At 39.8% G+C, this 23,408-nt stretch overlaps 1 protein-coding gene across 5 annotated transcripts in view; it reads left to right on the top strand.

Moving 5' to 3' along the window:
- Positions 1-23,408, top strand: part of Cdin1 (CDAN1 interacting nuclease 1) — a 277,760-nt gene that overhangs the window by 40,620 nt on the left and 213,732 nt on the right. For all 5 annotated transcript variants that reach the window (XM_038330594.1, XM_038330596.1, XM_038330592.1 and 2 more), the window contains exons 2-4: positions 12,506-12,551; positions 13,444-13,508; positions 20,808-20,868. In XM_038330594.1, coding sequence (XP_038186522.1) covers positions 12,506-12,551; positions 13,444-13,508; positions 20,808-20,868 — 172 coding nt within the window. The remainder of the gene's footprint in view (positions 1-12,505; positions 12,552-13,443; positions 13,509-20,807; positions 20,869-23,408) is intronic.

The following is a 23,408-nucleotide window of genomic DNA, read 5'->3' as shown; positions in this document are numbered from 1 at the left end:
TAAAAATAGTCCCTAAAACCACCTTTGTTCCTTTCTGTTGCTTGATCCTTCTCACCTAGGAACTATTGATCTGTTTTCTGATGTGTGTGTGTGTATATTTCCACCCCAGGATGCCATAAAAAGTGAATTCTGCAGAATGAGCCTTGTGTTTGGCTCCTTGTAATTGCACACAGAGACATATCCATGCTGTTGTATGCAATGCTGCAGACTCCTATTCTTGTGTGAAGGCATTTGCTTATCCTTTCCCTGTGGTTGTCTGTGTGCTTTCAGTACAGAAAAGTGCTACACAATTGTGTAAAGGGCTTTGAAAGCTAGGAGTGTGTCAGAGTAGATTGTGTCCAGATTCACATCACACTTGCTTTTGATAAAATCTGAGGAGTTTAGGATTTGATAGATGTTGGACCGAGGTAATGCCATAGTGGGCTGAGACTCTGTGGGCATTGGGTTGGGATGAATGTATTTTTATATGTGGGACAGATGTGAATCTCTGGGATCAGAGGGTAGTAAATGGTAGACTAAAATCCAGTCCCCTTAAGCATATGACGTTTTAAACTATGGAGCCTATAAATATCATAGAGACTTGGGCTCTTTACTGATGTCATTAACTTAAGGGTTTTAGTGGAAGAAAGTATCCTGAATTATTGCATTAGGTGGGCCCTATACAGAATGAATGTATCCTTGGAAAAGGGAGATGGAGGAGGTTTATCACCCACATACATAGAAGCCAATGTGAAGCTGGAACAGAGAAATTGGAAGATATTTTTCATGATGCAACAACCTCTAGTTAAGGATGCTGGTAGCCACCAGCAGCTGAACCAGAAAGGGAGTACATTTTTGCCAAGAAAATCAATTTTAGGATAGTAATGTTAATTTTAGACTTTTGGCCCCCTAAACTATGAGAATAAATTTCTGTCAAGATTGTGTTAATTTTTCAGAGCAGCCACAAGAAACCAGTGTTTGGCTATAGAATTTTGTTTGTTTATATGTTTTGCTTTTTTTTCCCTTTGTATGAGAGTAAGGCTGAAGCCCTGGCTGTGTAGCTCAGTGGTAACATACTGGCCTGTCACCTGAATACCCTGGGTTTGATTTCCAACATCACACACACACAACACACACACACACACACACACACACACACACTGTTAAAAACAAAAATGTTGATTAAAGTGAAATTGATTCACTTGAGGGGTTTTTTTCTTTAAAGCAACTGTGTTTAGAAAATCAGTTGTAATAAATTGGAATTAATCACCTTTTGTAGCACTTAATAACTTACAAGACTGTTTGGTACCAGGTTTCTGTGTTAAGAGCCTCGCTGAAGGATGGGTGAAAACTGGAAGGTTGCGGTGGAACACGTGGTATTGGCTAGAGGTCCACAGTCGTCCATTGACAGCTACATCGAGTTACTGATTCAATTTGCTGAACATTATTCGAGAAGTGATTTTTTTGTCACTAATAAAAGTTAAAACTTATTCCCTAGTATCTTACTTTGTATTTTAAACATGTCCTTTTCAGATACCTTTCTGAAGCCAACTTCATGTTAAGAATATGATCATCTCTGTTTTACTTAACATTAGGCCATTGTGATAAAAATCTTGTGACCTAAAGCCATAATTCAGATTGTAGCTGTGAGAAAGAGGTGAGGAAATAAGGACTTTATACATCATCAAACATGCTTGTATCATTTTCTGGGATTGCCTAGTTCAAGGCAGAAAGCCCCCCAAAAGAAAAATCAGTACTTGAGGGCTTTGGGCATAGTTCAGTCAGTAGAGTGTTTGCCTAACATGCTTATAGCCCTGAGCTCCATCCCAGCACTTCACAAAGAAGGCACAGTGCTGCACACCTGGACTCCCAGTACCCAGGAGATGGAGCAGGAGGAGCAGGAGTTGAAGGTCATCTTCGAGTGTGTTCAAGGCCTGATCTACATGACAGATGAACAAAACAGCACACAACTCAGTGTTTGAATTGAAATTGTGAATTGGACTAATTTCTTATTTATTTATTTATTTATTTATTAAAACATAGCTGTATGTATGCACATGGTATCCTAAGTCAGTTATTTAGGTGACTATCTGGTTGATCTTTATTAAATATCTGGATTCATTCTTATATTAGAAAAATAAGGTTACCTGTGGGCTTCTGGAGTTCCAGCAGTGATGTCATTGTGGCAGGAGCTGTTTTCTGCCTTCTTATCCTATGGTCTAAATTATTTTAATTACTAGAAATCTTAATAAAAACTTGTGGCTCTGGTTCTTTGCCTAGTTAGAACTGCACAGAGAGTCTAATTTCAGTGTGACTGCTGGTCGGTATAAGGACATAGGCACAGTTTTCTGATAAGCTCTAGTCAAACTTGGGACTGAGAGCAAGGTGTGAGGCCTGGTGCAGCACACCTCTAATCCAGGAGGCAACAGGCGTGGCTTTGAGGCTTCTCTGGGCTACATAGAGAGACCTTGCTTTAGAGCAAAGCAAAACAAAAATACTTAAAAGCAGAGAACTGCTAGTCATAGGATTTCAAGATGGAAATAAATTTATAGGAAGCCATATTAAAGATCATGAAACAAAACAAAGATCAAGAAATACTGAGTTTTCTTCTTAGATTTTAAATACATTCTGAATAAAGGCAGTGTCCCTTGTTTGTTCTTTCTTAAAAATAGAACTGGGATGAAAGCCAGGGCTCACATGAGGCAAGGGCTCTCTACTGAGGAGTACTTCAGCCCCAGTGTGATAGTTCTCACATGCCTGACTGTTCAGTGTCTGTGGAATACGTAAGGTGTGCGCCAGAATTTATCAAGGTTTTATTCTTATGAGCTGAAAAACCCTCCTAAGTCAGGGAAAAATTATATATACCTTGGAAAAATAATGACTTCCCCAATTGTGAGATCATATTAAAATTGTGTTTTTATATTGGGAGATGGGAGTAATTCTTATTATTAGAACTGCCACAGGAAGGAAAAATAGTTTTGATTTCATACTCATTTTTCTCAACTTTTATTGATTCTCTGTGGATTTCACATCATGCATCCCGATCCTACTTATCACCCCATCCCCTTGCTTATATCTATGAAAAATATTTCTGCCCTTACAACCCCCCCACTAATAAATAAATAAATAAATAAATAAATAAATAAATAAATGATGAAATTTAAAAGAATTTCATCTTGGAAGCTATGGAATGGCCCATTGAGTTGCACAGTTTATCCTATAGTCCATCTTTACTTGTAAATGTTCATAGGTTTGAGTCAGTCATTGGTCTAGTTCAAGGCTCCTGTTGTCTGCTACACCACCAATAATGGGCTCTCTCTGGGGCGCCTCTTGGATGTCCTCTTATTGTTTTGTGTTGTGGAGATTCTGCTGTTTTAGATCTATAGGTTCATTTCCTTCACCTGCTCCAACAGTTCACAGTTGCGGTAGATGTTGGGGTGGGCCAACTTACAGCCCTGGTTCTGGGCCTGGGTGGTAACTGAATTGGTCAACCTGCCAACTCTCCTTCATGATCACTACCAGGGGTAGCTCTCCAACCTTGTGGCTAGCTCACCCAATGCAGCCTGCATCAAGGGGCAGGGCCAGTTCTGCTCTCAGGCGCCCAGATCCCGCCCTGCTTACACTCACACCACCAGGGTCAGTTCTACTGTTTTGCCCTGGAGAGGTGCAGGGCCCTTTATCCTGGCTGCTGCAGCAGTTATATGGGTGTGTGTGGGAGGGGGGGGGCGGGGGGAGTCAACTCTTCTGTATATGGCAGCTGCTGAAGGGCAGGGTTAGTTCTCTCACTCTCCTGACCCTGGGACCAGCTCTCTCATCTGTCACAGGTAGCAAGGGATGGAGGAGGAAGGACATCTCCCTCACCCATGCCACCGCCTCATACTAATTTTTAATCATTATTTTCTTTAGATACATAGTATAAGCTTCACCATTCTGAATCAGCACACGATTAATTCAGTAGTTTTTAGTATATTCATGAAGTCAAGTAGTCCTCACCATGACCTAATTTTAGAGCATTTTCTTTTTAAAAAGAAACCTCATGCTCATTAGCAAGTACCCTCTGTCTCCTGCAAACAGCCTTGGCAACCACTAATGTACTTTTGGTTCCTGTGGGTTTTCTTATTCTGGACAGTTCATATAAATGGAATCCTATAGTATCTGGCCTGGCCTTTGTGATCAGAGGTTGTTTGTTTGTTTGTATGTATGTATAAGGTTTATAAGGTCTTCTGTGTCAGAGTGTAGATCAGTCCTTAATTTTATATTAGATAATATTCTAGGATATGAATATACCACATTTCAGTTATCCATCATCAACTGATGGGCATGTGGCTTGTGTCTACCCTTTGTCTATTATGAGCAGTGCTGCCTGAACACTTTATGCAGGGTTTGGTGAGGACGCATTTTCAGTTCTTGATATATCTCAAGGAGTTTTATTGCTGAGTCATAGTGTAACTCTGTTTAATGTTTTTAATTTATTGTTGTTGTTATTGGTATGTGTGTGAGAGAGACAGATACAGAGCCAGGGAGCCAGAGGTCGTCTGTATGCATGAGCGCTATGGCACGTAGAGGTCAGAGGATGGTTTCTGGAGTTGTCTGCACTGTAGATTCTAGGATCAGTGCAGGTCATCTGGCTTGCATAGCTCAGTGCTTTTACCTGCTGAGCCATCTCCCCAGCCCTATTCTGTGTTTAATATTTTAAAGGGTTAACAAAGTCTTCTAAAAATCTGCACAATTTTCAACCTGTTCCCCTTGTATAAGGGTTCTTCTTTCCCTGAATCCTTGCCAACATTTGCTAATGTCTGTGGTTTTTTCATTACAATCACTCTAGCCAGTGTGGGTTAGTCCTTTATAGTGGGTTCAGTCTGCTTTCCCTAATGCACTGGTCAACATTTTGCATCTGCTGGGAGATGTGTCTATTCAAGCTCTTTGCTTATTTTAAAATTAAGTCCATGTATTTTCACTAAATAAGAATGGGAAGGGTAGTATAAGTTCATTTTCTTTGGCTATGTTTTCCCTCATTCCTATATAAATATATACTTTCTTATAATGTGAATATTTATGACTTACAGTATGAGTTCCTATAGAATAGACTATTACAACAAAGTTGCCTGTAAAGCAAGTCCACTGATTTATATCATAGAAAGGATTTTTTTTATAAAAACCATAAACCATTGAATGACAGTATATGATAAAAACCATACTTTTCTAAGGCACAAAATTATTCCCTCATAAAATCTATAATCATACTCAACATATAAAGCCCTACAAATCCTGACATATCAATTTGAATATGTGGCAGTTTGTCACACTAGTTCAGAACCTTCAACGTAGTACCAGCTGAAAGCTCTGGTCATAGTTAGAAGGAAAGGCTTTAGTCATTAAGAAAGAGTTGCTTTTGAAGGTGTCAAATGCAGACTTGGGGTTTGGGGACAGTTGTTGATACAAATTATGTTCTAGTGTGTTCTTTATTTGTATTTACAACTTAATTTATGTACGTAGACATATGTACATGGTGATTACTGACATTTTTGAACTGCATTGAAATTTTATCATATTCCCCTTTTCCTGTCTATTGTGATGACATCATAAAGTATTACACCATTATGTTCCACGTGTAATACAACATGGTTTTTCTTTGCCTCACCTACTATAAAAAATGCTTCATGTGTCCTATGCCAAATTACTTCACCTCTGTGGTCTTTAGCTTCTGTCCTTTTGTAAAGGGAAAAGGTTGACCTTGATGTGAAAATGCCCTATCTCCTCTCCAGAAATACCCTTAACACTAATGACTGGAATAAATAGTGACAGCGTGGTGTGTAAGAGTATTCTACAGTGTGTCGTTACCTCCAGAGGAGAGTTTTCCAAGGAGATCAAAGTGGGATGAGCATTGTGGACTCTAGAGAAAGTATGGTCATTTATAGCTGTGTGGCACCTCAGCTGCACAGGGGTTTGAAGCTGACAAGAGTCGTTTGAAGTTAGAAAGAAGGCTGGTTAAGCGAGTCCTCAAGTGCCTGGCTTGTAAGCTGGAGTACCATTCTGTAGGCAATATACAACTACAAGGGGTTTTGAAGCTGAGAGAGCAACATAAGCAAAACGTCTCTGAAGGGGGTTGGTGGTAAATTGGAGATTGTCCTGGAAGCTGTAGGTGTAGGGCGCAAGGGAAGTAAACTGGAAAGAGTGGGCAGACGTGAAACGAGCTTTCTCTTTCGTGGTAGACTCACCAAATTAAATGTCCCAGCCTGAGGGAGAAGCATGCGTCTGGAATGACTGAGGCATTCCTAGCTCATGTTTCTGCATTTATGAAACAAATATATGAGAGAGACATAGGGACTGAGAGCATGTCTGTGGGAAAGGGAGGGGATGGTAAGTTTGATTGAGAGATGTCTGTGACCAAATGGGGGAAATCCTTATTAGAAACTAATTAAGATCAGGATCGCTCTAAACCCCCTGTACATTTTTTTTATACATTCATGTGGGGAGCCATGGAAGTAGTTGTTGGAAGCACATCAGGATGCCCCTTTCTGTTGGATTAACATGGAGGGTGGAAGGGGAAAAGACTGAGGGGAGCTCTCTGGAAAACCCAGGAAAGAAAGAAGACAGCAAGGGAAAGACAGAGGGAAGGAAAGTCAAATCTGGAATCCAGAGGACGAAGATTTTTCTAGAAAAGAAGGACAGTCAGAGGAGCATATATTGCAGAGAGGCCTGGTGGCAGAGTGTTGTGTTTAGCTTTGATTATGAAAATCCCCTTGAGATCATTTGTTGAGCACTTAGTCCCTTACTGGTGGCTCTTTTAGAAGGTTTGGAGACCTTGGGAGAGGGTCCTGGTTGGAGGCAGTAGGTCAGCAGGGTAATCCTGGTCTCCAGTCCCTTCTGCTTCTTGTCCTCTGTGAAGTGAAGCGAAGCATGATCGCCCTACATGTTCCCAATGCTTTCATGTTCTGCCCCAAGCACAGGACACAACCACAGAGCAAGCCTTCAGAAGACGTGAGCCTAAATCATTTCCTCCTTATGTAGTTTTCTTAAGTGGCTTTGGTCACAGCTACTCAAAAGTAAGTAAGCGGATGGCTTTGAGATTTAGTGATTAAGAAGTCGGTGACTTTTTGCTTCTGTTGAAGGTGGGACCGAAGTCAGATTGCTGTAAACTAGAGGCTTATGGACCCAAAAGCCTGTTAGACCAAAGATGTATCAATGGGAAAGAAGTGATAAACAGCCAGACATGGTCATGTTCCCTATAATCCCAGTACTCAGGGGAAAAGAGAGATGGATGATAGTTGGAAAGGAAGGCAGTTGTGGAGTAGGAAAACAAAAACATACTTGGAAGAAGGTGGGATATAGCCAGGGGAGAGGAAAAACTAGAAGAACATTGAGTTTTATCCAATACTTGAGATAAACTCAAGCTGTCTGCTCAATTTAGAGGGACATAATTTGAGCTAGTGTAAAGAGTCCTAACAAATTATATAATCCAGGACATTTGTGTCAGTCTTTAGGCAATACATGGTACACTTATTTTTTAAAAAGAAAAAAACATACTCCTTTAAGTTAAAGTATACCTTTTTTTTTTTTTTTTTTTTTTTTTTTTTTTTTTTTTTTTTTTTTTTTTTTTTTTGGTTTTTCGAGACAGGGTTTCTCTGTGGCTTTAGAGCCTGTCCTGGAACTAGCTCTTGTAGACCAGGCTGGTCTTGAACTCACAGAGATCCGCCTGCCTCTGCCTCCCGAGTGCTAAGTTAAAGTATACCTTTAAGCAGTCCAGGCAAGAGCAGTTTCTTGCCCAAATGGCAAGAAATGTCACATTGAAGGCAAATTCCATAATGAGTTTCTTTAATGCCCATCAACCTCATTGAAGTAATTGGTGCTGCCAGAAGCAGACATGTCTCACTCCTGAGAAAAGTCTAAGTTCTTAAAAACATTTTAAATGCCATATTCTGTAGGTCTTTGAAAAATTTGAAGAATACCTATTCAAATGAAATATATCTCTGTACATCTAGAAAACCGAACATGACTGCTAGTTTGACTATTATAAATGACTGTCTATTAATCTGCAGTTTTTAATGATGTATAACATTATTAAATGAACTGCACAAACACAATACCCTAATCAAGAACAGAAATACATATCCACAGTATAACAAAATTGACTTTAAATTTGTATTAATAGACCAAGATCCATACCAATGCAAAGTATCCATCTCTATATCATACCCCCCTTTTTTAGAAATTTATTTTGACAATCATTTATAACCTACTTTTTAAAAATGAAAATAAACATTTATAAACAATCATTTTGGGAATTTTTACATAATTTTCTCCAAACTGCTTCCTGCTATTTGTTGGATGAAGTATTTTTAGTGGTTCACAGAGACCTTTCATGGGGTCTTGTTCCATCCAACCATATTAGCCTGGAAGGAATCCACAAATTCTCATCTTCTGTGGAAACAAAAGTAGAACCTCTTTCAATGTGACATATCCTTAGACTCAAATTTTAAGGTCAAGATATTTTTAAAACATATATGTTGGTTTAGCTTAAAGGCCTATACAATGAAATGTCTCTCTGTAGTTAGCTCATTAACATTCAGACAATTTAAAGAAAGCACAACAATATACATAATCCAGAAACACATACAGAAGGAACATCCCACATCAGGATTTCTCTGTGTAACAGCCCTGACTGTCCTGGAACTCACTCTATAGACCAGGCTGGCCTTGAACTCACAGAGTTCCGCCTGCCTCTGCCTTGCAAGTGCTGGGATTAAAGGTGTGCACCACCACTGCCCAGCAATATTAACTTCTAGAATACATACTTTTCATGGTAAAACTAAAGGCAACCAAAGAAAGAGCAGAAGAATCATTCCTTAACAGGGAATGATGATGATTGCCTAGGTGTCTCTCCGGGTGCTGATAGTATTGACCTAAATTGTTTTCTGGTTTTCTTCCATCTTTTAAAAAATATTAATTTGTTAGCTACACAACAATTCCATGTGGTATTTTGGTATGGGAAATCCTTCTGTATATGTGTTGCTTTTATTCGTTAATGAGTAAAGCTGTTTCGGCCAGTGGCTTAGCAGAATAGAGCAAGGCGGGAATTCCAAGCAGGTAGAGGAGGAAAGAAGACAGAGTCAGGGAGATGCCATGTAGATGCCCATGGAGCCCACTGGAACCTTGTTTGTAGGCCACGAGCTCATAGTGATGCACAGATTAATAGAGGTGGGTTAATTTAAGATATAAGGGCTAGCTAGCAATACACCTATGTGATTGGCCAAGCAGTGTAATAATTAATACAGTTTCTGTGTGATTATTTCGGGTCTGGTCAGCCTGGAAATGAATGAACAGTCTCTGCCAACAGTATTTTTTTGTTTTAGTCACAATAATTTAAAAAGAATAATTCTAGTAGAATGGATAGATGTATTTCTTTTATGATGAAAGAATACTACAAAAATATGTGTATCATTTAAGATTTGTAGTTGTTCCTTTTGTGTCTCTCCATATTCTTTAGATGCCAAATGAAAACACTGGTATCTAATTGTAGACTAGATAGCTGTTGGTAGTGGAATCTGGGTTTTACAGAGTATGCTCTTTGTAAGTGGGAAACTCTTCATTAAATATTGCTTTATAAGATTAACACCTTAGAAAGTGTTTTCACCATTTATACTTGAGATGTTAAGGTATGAGGTGGAAATAACATTTGAGTAAAACACATGTAAAGTCTGATAGAAACACCCAAGGCAGTAGTGGTAGTTAAAATGCACATTAGTTGTAGAGAGAATAATGGAAAGTACCTAACAGTCCTTTTACCTCTTAAAGGACTGTTTGCTGCCATTAATAGTTCCTTTATTTTTCAATGTAAAAAGAAAATTATATTTGATGCAGCTAATTAAAGGAAAAGTTTAATTTGATTTTTTTAAAAAGGGAAATGTTATCTAAAGTCATTTACTTTGGTTAAAACATTTGACCTCTTGTGGCTTCAATCATGTTCCAACTGTCAGGTGGTCTGTGTCATTATACAACCTCAAATGTTTGAGCAGAGGTGTTAGCCTACGTGGCTGGCAGAGCCATTTCCTAGGAACTGGTAGGAAGGTACAAGTATTATGGGAATTAAGAATTTAGGTTCTAGAATTAGATGTGGATTTTGTTTACCACTTTATCTAGCTGTTTCATTGTGCATTTTAAATTAATGTTTCTTTCTGCAGCTCTTCATACTTGCAATAAGGATATTAGTGTGGTAGGAGAGGGTGGAGGGTAGGAGAGGTTGCATGTGGAGAAACTTGTTCTACCTGTGAAAATACTTGAAGACGAGGCTCCACAGCCCATTGCCTTTTGCTCCAGGAGGTGTTCTAGCCACTGCCCCACACCTGCCCCTTGCAGTATACTCCATCAACTATCGCTCTTATTCTGGCCTTGAACTCCAAGTTCTGCCCGCTTCTGCCTTTCAAGTGCTTGGATTAAAGGCATGTGCCACCACGCTTGACATCTTTTGTCTTTCTAACCAATGTTTTTATCATATTTTTTGAAATCTAGAAGTGTACGTTTTATGTACTGTGAAATGCTTCATAGCATCCATCTATTCTGTGCTATGAGGAGAGCTCTCTTAATCGTACATAGATCTAAAGCATTTTACTTTGTAAAGTAGTTTATACTTATACAGATTAAACTTTCATTTTGGCATCTTTTTCAGAAGCTTTTATCAGTAGCCCTACCAAGGTATGTGATTTACATGTAATGTTCAGGCAAGCTAAATATACATACATATATACATACATACATACATACATATATACATACAAACAATTAGGTTTTTTTTAAAAGTTGACTTCCAACTTCAAAAGGAAACTGAAAAAAATTTGACTAATGAATTTATAATTGTCTTAGGTCATTTCTCAATACTCTTTGACATAATAAAGTAGTTCTTTTATTATTATTATTATTATTATTACTATTATTATTACTATTATTTGAGATAGGGTTTCTCTGTGTAACACTTCTGGCTGTCCTGGAATTCACTGTGTAGACCAGGCTAGTCTCAAACTCAAAGAAATCTGCCTGTCTCTGCCTCCCCAGTGCCAGGATTAAAGGCGTGTGCCACCACCGCCCGGCCCACTTTGGTAAACATCTATATCTCTCCCCCAACTAACGAGATGTCCCCAATCTGTTTTTGTCTCTCTCTTTCTGCCTTTCCTTCTCTTCCTGCCCCCCTCCCACAAGATGGATTTTCACCCTTGTAGCTCAGACTGGTCTCCTACTTGCTATGTAGAGCTCAAACTTGAAACAGTTCTTTTGCTTCAGTTTCCAGAGTGCTGGGATTGCGTTATTAAAATTATTTTTATATGTGTTTGTGCTGACTATGTGGTGTATTTGTACTTGTATGGGTGCATGCATGTCAGATCAAAGGATAGCTTGCAGGACTCTCTTTCCTATGTGAGTCCCAGGGATTGAACTCAGGTTGTCAGTACCGTTAGTCACCAGTTCATCTTGCTGGCCCTCTAGGGTTTTTGTTTTGTTGCTGTTGTTTGTTTTAAACCTCCTCATATAATTTGGTCCTGGTGGGGAGGGTCAGAAGCAAAACCCATGATGGCTTCCAGAAGCTGCAGGCACTGGCAGTGAGCAGGCAAATGTGGAGGTATTTTTATTTCAAGCTCTCTGAACTGCTGATACACTTGGAAGGTTTCATTCATAAATAAAAGAAAATAATGTTCACAGAGTGTTGGCATACTGTGAAAGTCAAATTATTTAAAGTACAGTCTCTTCAGTTTGCATTTACTAGAAGACTATATCAGAAATAGTCTTTTTTTTTCCAGTGGTGGATGTGTCCACCCAGGGCAGCTAGAAGGCAACAGTGGATGCTGATGGCTTTGACAGAAATTCTCTTCCATCCCTAAAGGGGACTGTAGAAGCAAACTCCCTATTTCTGGAGAATGTTTCCCAGGTTGCTTCACTACCAAGTGTTTGGTACCATGCCATCCTGGTTAACTGTAGCCTTTGGGAGTGAGGCCTTCTGCAGACTGCCACTTCCTGCTGCCTTGGCTTCTGTTTTCAGGGCTTGTCAGTAGGTGAGAGTGTTCCACTGGCCTCTGTGCTACCCCTAGTAAAAACCGTTGTTTATTGTTTCCCCATGAAACTGGGACAGCCAGCAAGATAAACATGGGAATGCTGTCACTCAGTGGAGTATGTGCTCCTACTGTTCCCAAGAGTAGTTCATTTGTTTGTGGCAAGAAACCTTTTTCCTGGGGTCCTTTGTAGAATAAAACCCCATTTTATAGAACAGATATAATGCAGCCATCTTGAGGATGCAGAGAATCCAAATGCTATGCTTCCTGCATCAGGACCGTTTTTTTTCTCCCCATCCACTCTTCCTCTCTCCTTGACCTCGCAGCAGGAAGCCTTTGTGTGAGGTTCTCATCTGGAACAACTTCTCCACACTTGTTTTCGTGTTCTGTTGGATTACAGGGCAGCGGGCCTACCTTTGAAGGTCCTTTCTCTTTTATTTCTTTGCTGTGCACTCCAGTAATTAACTTTGTCCTTCTTTTATTTGTTCCAGTCAATCGCAGGCCACTCTGCTGAGCATCTTCTCCCAGGAGTACCAGGTTAGAAGTTTTCTCCTTTGTGAGGGTTGACAGGTGCCTAATTGAATGATGAATGTCCCTTTATTTCTTTGTAATTGAACTGCCAGCTCTGTGATTGGGTTGGAGGATGTTCTCCTTTCCACATCAAGCACCGCCTGCGTCTCAGTGGAGGCCTGCCAAGCCTACCCATCCATCTGTCTAATAACATCTAGCCTTTGCTTATTTGGTGGACCTGTAATAAATTATGCTAAACCATTATTATTCTGACAATAATAATTTCCCCGTGTTGCGTGGCTCCATGTGCTAAATGTTTGCTGACTTGCACTGTCAGTGCCGCTTCCCATTGCTGACAGAGATGATGATAAATGACCACGGCTGGAGTGGCAGAAGGCAAGAGAGGCAGAAAATGGAGTCATTTATCATGAGATGACAGGTGTCAGTCAAGTGGCAAGTCTCTATGGAATTACTTTTTGTAGTTTTCAAATAAGTTGTTTTTAAGCAATGTTCTTCCTGGTTAAATATGGCAATTGGATTGTAAAACCCGAGTGCAGAGGACTTAGATGGAATTGAATTGAGGGGAAATTAATACAAAGGTTGAAAGAGGGAACAAGTTTTCCTTTGCCCTCTGCAGCCCTAAGCAAACTTATTTAGATTCAATTACTATGACCCTGGTGGCTTTTACATATATACTGTACTGTGGTACAGTCTGAAGACATCCCAGCCAAGCAGGAGATTAAAATGCATAGACGTAGTAGCTGCAAAGGAAATTCTGCTGCCACTCCAGTCCCCAAGCCATTACTTACCAATTTGCCCCGTGTGCTCGCCACTGGGTGAAGAAATATGTGTTTGCTGTTCTTGAACCTGATATGTGACACAATATTAAAATTTTTTTGCGTTTTTTTTTTTTTTTCAGAAACATATTAAAAGGACACATGCCAAACATCACACACCAGAAGCGATGGAAAGTTATTACCAGAGGTATGACCTGCCTGCCCCACTAGAGGGTATCACAGCACCTATTAATTGTGGCAATTATTATGAATAAATTAGGTAATTAAATTGACTTTTTATGTAGTTTCAAGACTGTTATTTAAAACTTTTAGCATATTTGTCAGTAAGTTTTTAAGTGCTTTCTTTAGCATGTGTGGATAATATGGTGGCGATGTCAGTGTAGGTTTGTACACATGTCCTATATGAGAGGAAGCCAGTTATTACTGAATCTTATTTGGTTACTTGAAAGTTTAATTAAGCCACACCTTTTATGGATGTATATGTTCACATGTACATATGACCCACATGTATATGTGCAAGTTTTCAAAGCAGTTTTCATTTATTTTTTATCCAGATCAGCAAGCTGAAAAAAAATAGAATTGAAATCCAATGTAGTATTTTGCCTCCTATCTATTGGGTTAGCCATTTTAGGTATTTAAGATAGACCTTCATCAAATAAGCACTTTATGAAGACACATCATTTTATACAACTGTCATCTTTTAATGGGGGCTTTATGTTTTGAGTAAAAGTGTTAAACCAACATCATAGTATTCAGAGAATATTTAGATTTCAGCTTTATTTATTATTCTGAGATAAACAGAACTTTTAAGATAGTTCTGATTTTCTTAATTCTGACATTTGTTATCATCATTTTGATGTCTAAATAGATATATAAATGGTAATGATATGCATCAAATTTTCATTGTCTTTCAACTGTTGGTGGACAAATAGGTTGGTTAATTTTGCTTGCAATAGTGAATAAAGTGTCAATAAACATGGGGTACGAATATCTCTATGGTAGAGTCTGGAGTCTGTGTTTGGTCTCAGGAGTGAAAGAGCTGGGGCATACGGTAGTTCTATTTTTAAATTTTTGAGAATTCTCCAAACTGATTTCTACATGACTGTATTAATTTGTACCCCACCAACAGACGAGTAAGGATTCTTTTCTCACCGCATTTCTCCAGCAGCTGTTATCAGATTTGTTGAAGAGAGTCATTCTGATAGGGTGAGGGCTGGTCTCTGACTTGGCAATTCACCTGCCTCAGACCATGCTTAATAACTTGCATCACCACATCTGTATAAAAAGAAAAAATATTTTTGTTTGTAAACTTTATAATCCTAGCCTGTCAGGTGAAATCAGGGCCGTGTTGAGATGTAAAGCCCTGTATGGTGGGAGAGGAAGTGAGGGGCTTGACAGGTAGTGACTGGGCTGCTCACACTCGTTCCTCACACTGTAAAGTCACTGTTAATTACATCACTTCAAAACCATCTACTTTTACAAACTAGCTCAAATAACATCTCTCTCTCTCTCTCTCTCTCTCTCTCTCTCTCTCTCTCTCTCTCTCTCTGTGTGTGTGTGTGTGTGTGTGTGTGTGTGTGTATGCCAGTGCCAAGCCTAGTGGCACAATCTTGTAATTGCAGCTTTGGGGATACAGAGGCATGAGGATCTCAGGTTCACAGCCAGCCTCAGTAACTTTGTGAGGCCCTGTTTCACAATAATTTTAAAAAAAAATTGAGGGTTTGGTTTGCAGTGGTGTAGAGCACTTGCTTAGCTTGTACAAAGACATAGGTTCAGTTCCAGCAATGAAAAATTAATGTTTTAAGTAATTATTGATATGTGATTTTTTTTCCTATTAATTGGATAGTTTTACTTTAAAAATAAAATAAATAGTTAAGTATATCTACTGAGTAATTAACAGTAGAGTGGGTGGTCATGGGGATATAAAAATGTATTTTTTTTGTATTTTTAAATATTAAAGTCTCAGTTATGATAAGGCATTAAAACACTTGAAATAAAACCAGTAATAGAGACTCAGAGGAAATACCATTTCCCCCCCCCCCCCCCCCGCCCGCTAGTATCTTGATCCATTGCCAGTCCCTTCTGTGTCTGTCTGTGGGAGCCAGCCATATTGTTACCTTTCAGGCAGACCAGCCTCACCAGCCTGTCGCTGTAAATATGTAGGGCAAACATTTTGCCAAGGTACGTTGGCTTTAAGAGGTTCTTTTTTGTTTTCTAGGTTTCTTAGAATAAAGGCAACTTATGTTTTATCCACACATATTTAAGCAATGGGAAAATGTTAATAACAACTTATTTAATTTTTTTCCTTTATGAAAGTAATACCACCTGCTGTGAAAATTAAGCACATTTGTGATGCACAGAAAGGAATGAATGAATGCCCATAATTGTGCCACTCAGAGATAAGTACTGGTTAAAGTTTCATTCCAGCCTTCTGACAACCCATTTTTACATAGATGAGGTCAAAGTATATGTGCAACTACCACTCCTGGATTTTATTATGAAAAAATGTATGTGATATAATATTACTTTGTAAAAAGCCTTTTCTTTTATTAGTTGCCTTACTTTACAATGAAAAAGACTTGAATTTCTCAGATTATTCTTCTGAGAACTGAGTATGTCCCCAGTGTTCCTGATACTGCGATGCTTGACTCATCAGCACTGGTTGATTTCTGTGTATGTAATTATGGGTTCAAACAATGTGAACATTTAGAAATTGATTATATGTTGCTAAATTACTGTTGAGAAGCGTCTTGGTTATGTTCCTGGCAGCAGTATGAGAACCTGCAAAGCTACCTTCTAGCTATCATTTGGTTATGACAGTTGTGCATTCAAAGTCACTAGTTACCACGAGAGCACCAGGACATAGGATGGCAGTAGAAAGTGTGTTCCTGGGCTTTTGCCTTGGTGTAAAAATCTTCTCCATTGGATATTTGCAGACAGCATGTGTTCATTTGAAAACAGTTCTCTATCCTTTTGCACTGTGCTCTTTTACTCCCATACAGGAACATCTTTGGTGGAATTTATCAGGCTTTTGTGCACACACATGGTTGGGCTCTTAGTTACTTTTCTTGTCGCTGGGTCCAAGATCCTGACAAGTGTAACCTAAGGAAGGAAGGATTTATGCTGACCTGTGATTTGTGAAAGTATTCTGCATGGCAGAGTTCATTCAGCAAATAGGTGTGGCTCTGACTCCTCCCAGACAACAGGGGATGCTGGTACTCAGATGCCTTCCTCCTGTTGTCCTTATCCCAGCTGGGCCTTCCCTCCTCTGTTTACCACCGGAAATACCATCAGCACCCTTATACACTCAGCTCTCGGTGATTCCAAAGCCAATTAAGCTGACAATGATTATTGACCATCACAGGTGGTCAGATCTGTAAGTTTCCATCAGTATCAAGTTTGGCAGTCCTATCTCCCATCCCTTCTAACCACACTGGCTCATGAAACAGCTTTAGTAGCTATACAGAATTGGATCAATTGAATTTTCTAAGATGTTGACATGGAGAAAAGAATTGCTAAGACCCGATACTGACAGTGCATGATAAAACTGGCTTCTGAACATTGCTTCCACTGTGATGCTGATCTTGAGAGTCAGATGACCAATGCCTGGGAAGAGAGTAAACACACTTCTCTTTTAAATGAATGAGGGCATTTCTGGATAGGAATAACTAGAGACCAAAATTGTCATATGTACAGGTCAAACCATTCAGTAGGTTCCTGGGCATGTATCTTTGGAGCCTACATACTGTCCTGGCCCCTTCCTGCCTGTCTGCCTCCTGCCATGATTTATTCCTCACCTCAGACCTGAGCCATTAAGCCGGGCCATGTCTCAAAGCCGTGAGCCAAAATAAGTCTTTCCTCAGGTTGGTTAAATGGCCAATAGCCCCATTTACTACACATCACTGTCCTGCTGGTAGCTGCCCATGCTTATGTGTAAAAGACACAGTACCTGCCTTCAACTGTTGCGTGGAACAGAAGGTAGTTATGTCTCCAAATGTGCGAATTTCAGTAAGAGTGTCAGCAGAGGTGTGTTTGCAGAGTCTAGCCCAACCCTGCCAATTATCTGTATGGAGTGTCCGGAATAATGGTAAACAGACCCCGTTTAGGACTAAGAGTGGCCTTTACTGGTCTGTTGGGAAGCAGAGAACATTCTAAAAAGAGAGAAAATAGTGACAGGTCTAGGGTTTTGTGTTTTAGGCTGAGGTTAAGCCCAGGGTCTTGTGCATGCTGGGGAAGAGCTCTGCCACTGAGCTCTAGCTCCCACTCAGATGTTTGTTCTTAAAATGATGTCATGATTACAGATCTTCTAGTCAGGTGTTATATAACTGTTCTCCTCTAAGGGTCTGTTTATTTAATGGGATATGTGTGTGTGTGTGTGTGTGAGAGAGAGAGAGAGAGAGAGAGAGAGAGAGAGAGAGAGAGAGAGGGAGGGAGGGAGGGAGGGAGGGAGGGAGGGAGGAAGGGAGGGAGGAAGGGAGGGAGAAAGAGGGAAAGAGGGAAGGGTGTACATGAGTGTCCAGGCCAGAAGATGACATCAGGTGTTTCCCAGATAGAACTTCACCTATTTATTCACTCACTTTTTCTTATTTGAGCTAGAGTCTCTGAGTGGCTCTGGAGCTGAGTGGTTCAGCTCCACTGGCTGACCAGAGGGTTGTTGCAATCCTCTGACTCTGTGACCCACCTCCCTCCAGCACTGCCGCTTCAGAAGTGCGTCACTGTGCTGGCCTGGGTAGATTTCATCAGTGCCTTGAGGTTGGTTTCCTCCTATGAGCTAGCAAGAAGTCCTTGTACTCACAGCACTAAGAATCTGTGCTGAGTGAATGTATGTAGATGGTGTACATTGGGGTTGCTGTTTGGCCAGCTCCTGTTGGTGTGAACTTGTTAGACGTTTCCATTGTGTGTTATCAATATAGTGATGGGTGCACCTCTTATAGGAAACTATGCAATTTTGACTCGAACAACAGTTCTCTAGTGTAAGTAATTTGCCCCTGAAACACACACCTTGGCTAACCCTTCTTTTCACTTTATGCCACTCCTGTGGAGATGGGCTTTCTGACCAGCTCACCTAATTTTAAGTGTTATCATAGCACATATTATGTTTTCCATTTTTTGCTTGTTTTGTTGTATTATATCTGGAGACTGTCATATCTTTGTGATGATAAAGACAGGGTTGTTTTCCTCTTGCTTCTTCAGAGTCCAGATTAAGGACTAACCCGGAGCTCTCAAAAGTACTTGAAGTATACATGAATGTTAAGTATCGAATCCTAAAGCTACCCCGATGATGGTGTACTGTTAAATACTGGACCCAGGGTTGGAGAGTTTGCGTTTCTCACATTTATTTGGTGTGACATGGCCACACATACAGGTCAATTATTTTATTCTTTGAGCATACTTGTTAGCGCACTGGAAATATAGGCTATTTCCCATGGGCTCTTCTTTGTAAGCCACTATGGCTCAGTTTTGGGTTCTGTATTGGTCTTTTAGGGGGCTGTCTTTATTCCCACCTTTGCTTCTGGACCTGTTTTTAAACCCACACTTTTTTCCCACTTATGCTTCTGAAGCCCCTATTCCTCATTTGTTTCCTACCTAATACAGTTATTGTTAAGAAGGGCCACCATATGTGGGAAGTGCATTGGTTTGAATTATTATTTATAATTGGTGTTGACTCTGTCTTGCTTTTGTTATTATATGCTGTTGGCAGTTATATGGCAGAACTCATTTATTGACTTTATTTCTTTTAAACTATCAACAAAGAACTTTAATATAGCCAATCAAATAAGACATTTTTGAAAAATATCCTTATTGGATAGGTTGTCTAATGTGGATTTAAAAGTTATTTGATTATTAGTAGAGAAAAAGTATATATGCATATATACAATATAACCATCTTTTATAAGACAAGAATTGAGGTAGATATAATAAACTGAATGAAATCTAGTTCCCTAAAGAGCCTGTCAGTATTACACTGGGAGATGAGTTTGAGACAGACGCGTAAACTAGTCCTCCTATTTCATTGTTTCCCTATCAATGGCTCAAGTAATCTGTGGTCATCTGCTCCATGATCCCCTGCTGATCTACTGTCAGAGCAGTAGTAGCCTACAGCTGGGTTGCAGTGCCTATCGGTCATCTCACTTCCTCTTAATATATAGGCCTTGTGTTGTCTCACACAGTTATCACAAGAAAGTTGAAGTTTTGTAAGAGAGAAACAGAACCACATTTACATAAATTTTATTATAGAATGTTGTTCAGTTATAAATCTCTTACTCTGAATAATAAGCTAGTCTCTATGTTGGGCATACACACACATGCACACACACAAACATAGAGGAATGTCATATATGTGTAGTTCAGAGTTCTGTATCCGTTTGGGCATTCATTGAATATGTTGGAACATATCTTCTAAATAGGTGGACTTCTGTAGCTTGGCAGTACATTATTCTATGTTCTCTGAGAGACGTTCAGGTTGCTTCCCATTAGCAGATGAAGGGGCGTTAACTCATGGATGGTGGACTGAAGACCATGGTACTCGAGCCATGTCAAGTTAAGACAGGTGAAGGGTAAGTATAGCAGACAGTGCTGGAGATGAGGCTGGCTTAGTAGAGTGGGCAGGAACTGGATTATGGCCATACATCCTGGCTCAGGCCTGTAATCCCAGGCTAAGGCAGGAGAAACACAGGCCAGCCTGGGCCACATAGTGAGTTCAAGCTCAGCCTGCCCACTCAGCAAAACCATGTTACAAACTCAAAACAGCAAAAAGAGGAGTAGGGAAAAGAGCTCCGTGGTAGAGTCCATGCCTACCATGTATAAATTGCTAGGCCCAACGACTAGTAGAACAACAGCAAAAAGATCCATATTATTTAGAACCTCATAGTACCTGGGAAGTGGTTACCCTGTAGCGTTGGGATTGAACATGCATGTTCAGAGCTCCTAGAGGAGGAAGATGCCACATTCAAAGTCTAGTTAAAAACAAACTGTCCCATGTTCCACGTCTGGGAGAACCTGGGCTTTAGTACTTATTGGCTTGATGAAGTTCCGTTTGGTGGTGAAGGCTGGAGGTGATTACAGGAATCTAGGGCAGATGAGATGATGTCAGAGGTGTAAGGTCTCAGTGGCATGGGTACCAACATGCCTACATGCTTTGTTTAAGCTGTGAAAGCCAGCTTTCCTCCTTCCTATGAGATGCCTGTGTGTGGCACAGAGTGCAGTGGATGGGAGTCTAGAAATCTCTGTTCCCTTACTTCTCAAAGTTTACGAAGTAGTGGAGACTGGTGCGGTTGTGCCTTCCGCACCACCTTCAGTAGCTGGCTGGTGTGAGGGAAGCTGTTGTGCTGTCTCTCCCTTCACTGCTTTTCTGTGATGAAAGCACGCTTTAACAGGACTTGGGCATGGCATTTGCCCAGGAGAAATGTGTATACACAGGGGACACTAACAAGTCTGTGCTGGCCTTTCCTTGTCACTGCATGACCACTTGCCTTTGTCTGTCTAGGTACCTGGAAGGTGTGGGGAAAAACGGAGCAGCCCCTGTGCTCCTCGAGCTGGCCAATGAGGTAATGTTATTGTTATGATTTTATTTAAACTTGAGCTAAACCTAAGGGGCCTATCGAGAGTAGTGTTACTCAGAATTGTAATTAACTTTAAAAAAAGGGAAAGATTTTGAGGTGTGTTAGACATTTAAATTGCTCCCTGATCTCTTTGTACTTTTAATAATTGGACAAAGAACTTCGTGAATTAATAAATCAGTTGACATAATTAGTCTACTTCTTTTAAGGCAAATGTACAAACAGCTTCTTTGCTTCTTGTTTTGTGGAAATTTTCAGCCAAACAGCTCTGAACATGCTCTTAGGATCGGTGCCTTCATTTAGCATGAGAAATACCTGTGTCAAGTAAAGAGATGTGTGCCAATAAAACCTATGCTAAGTATTATAAAACCAAAGTGAGAAATTTTATATTTAGCAATGTATCATTTACTTGATTCATTTTTCTGTTTGTAAACTTTTATTATAATAAAGGACACAAGCCTATGGTAAAGCGCCTTCCCATAAAGAAACATAATATTCTTATTAACACCAAGTATAACGTGATTGATGGAGCTTATTTGTTAGCTCTGATCTGCTCCTGTGTGGGGAAACAGCTAACAGCCTAGCATTTTCAAAAGGAAACCCTGAAGATTTCCTACGAGTGGAGAAACTGCAGAAAGTTCACAATAGTTGCAGAGAGCCTACCGAAAAATAAAATATTTAATTCCTAAACTCTAAAATATTTATCCACTGTAATGAGAGCAATACAGTATTGAGTCTGAGTTGGAATGGCTTATGCAAACCTCACAGGGACGGCATGAAATGCATACTGTTTCTGTGTTGTGTTATAATGGGAAACAGAGAGGCAAGGCAGAAAATGTGTGTTTGCATTAAAGATGACTCTGTGCCATGAACATTAGGCGTTGCAGGAGCAGCAAGTTCTGCATGCTGCATTAGGAAGGAAGGATGGCTTCTCTTGCAGCTCATGTCTGCTGCACACTGCTGCAGTCAGCAGAAGAGCAATCACCCATCAGTTACTAGATGGTTTTAATAGTCTGGAAAGCATCCTCACAAACCGATAGGATGGCTAACACACAGAACGATTTGTCTTCTGTCTTATTTTCTTATTTCTAGAGCAGGACGGTTGTTAAGAATCTCCAGATATTTTGCTGTTGTTGTTCTAAGCTGGTGCTCTTAGTGCCTTTAGGTACTACCTGAGCGCTAAGTCAAATTTTAGTGATTATCCTCTGTGGAAGAGAGGAGGGAGCGAATAGCATTGTAGGTGCACCTGGGAAAAAGTGTATGCAGATATGGATCTTGCTTTCATACATGATCACATTGATGGTGGAAGTTCTGTAAAGGAGCACTTTATATTCATTTGAATTTCATTTTTTTTTAAATTCATATTCTTTTATTATAGTGTTGTGGGGAATTTGGGGTTTCCTTTTGTGGACTCTAAGTCTTTTTTTTTTAATTTCATTTTTAAAGAAAGATTTATTGTTATTTTTATGCGTATGGGTGTTTTGCCTGCTTGTATATTTGTGTACCTTGTTTGTGTTTAATACCCATGGAGGCCAGAGGAGGGTGTCAGATTCCGTGGAACTGGAGTTACACATGGTTGTGAGCCACCACCTGGGTCCTGAGAATCAAACCCAGGTCTTATGGAAGAGTAGTCAGTGTTCTTAATCACTAAGCCAACTCTCCTCCAGCTGCTCATTTGAATTTTTAATGGATAGTTCTGTTGAGCTTAGTTTATGGGACTGATCTCAGATTCCATGTTATTGGGATTATATGGGAAAAGCTAACCCATTACCATCTATTTCTCCACATCAATAAATCTACTATTTACCATGAATATGTAGCAATATTTAGCTTCCCCAAAAGAAATAGTTATTTAGAGATTACCACCCTCACCCCTTTCTTTTGGTGCCCAGTTAGTGCAGAGGAAACACTTTCCATGAGATTACTAATGCATTAGAGTAATTTGGAAATGGTGGGTACCAGATTATGGCTTCTAAACATCGAGCCTCCCGTGTTTATATGCTAGTTAATACTTAAAGGGCATACGCTTATATCTGGTGGCAATTGATGTGATGGTAATATTTTATGAGTCAATATATATTTAATCAGTGGAAACTGTAAAAATTGATGAGAAATATGTAACTCCTACATTATACTGTGCAGAAGCTTTCTTCTTAGACACAAGCACCATATTGTTGTTGATTTGGGGGGGATAAGAGATCTAGGTAGCCACCATTGGTTTCATAAATGTCTTAATACCATTTTTCCTGATCAGGCCTGAAATGCATATTTTAGGAAATCTCCTTCTGTTAGTGATTGTATGATCCGTCATGCTGTTCTCTTCACACAAATATTTTCAAGTTATATTTGAAGCACTATGAATTTTACTTACATGCTAAATTCTGACATGAAGCATGATGGCCCTATTTCAGAGCAAGATGGACACATGATTAATATGAAAATTAGAGAGATGCAGGTACCTGAACTAATAAGGTAGTCCTTATTCAGGCTGGACCACCTTCGGTAATTTCACCATTTTTCATTTGTCA

The sequence above is a fragment of the Arvicola amphibius genome, chromosome 5, assembly GCF_903992535.2.
Source record: "Arvicola amphibius chromosome 5, mArvAmp1.2, whole genome shotgun sequence".
Lineage (NCBI taxonomy): Eukaryota > Metazoa > Chordata > Mammalia > Rodentia > Cricetidae > Arvicola > Arvicola amphibius.
This window is presented reverse-complemented; position numbering and strand designations above follow the sequence as displayed.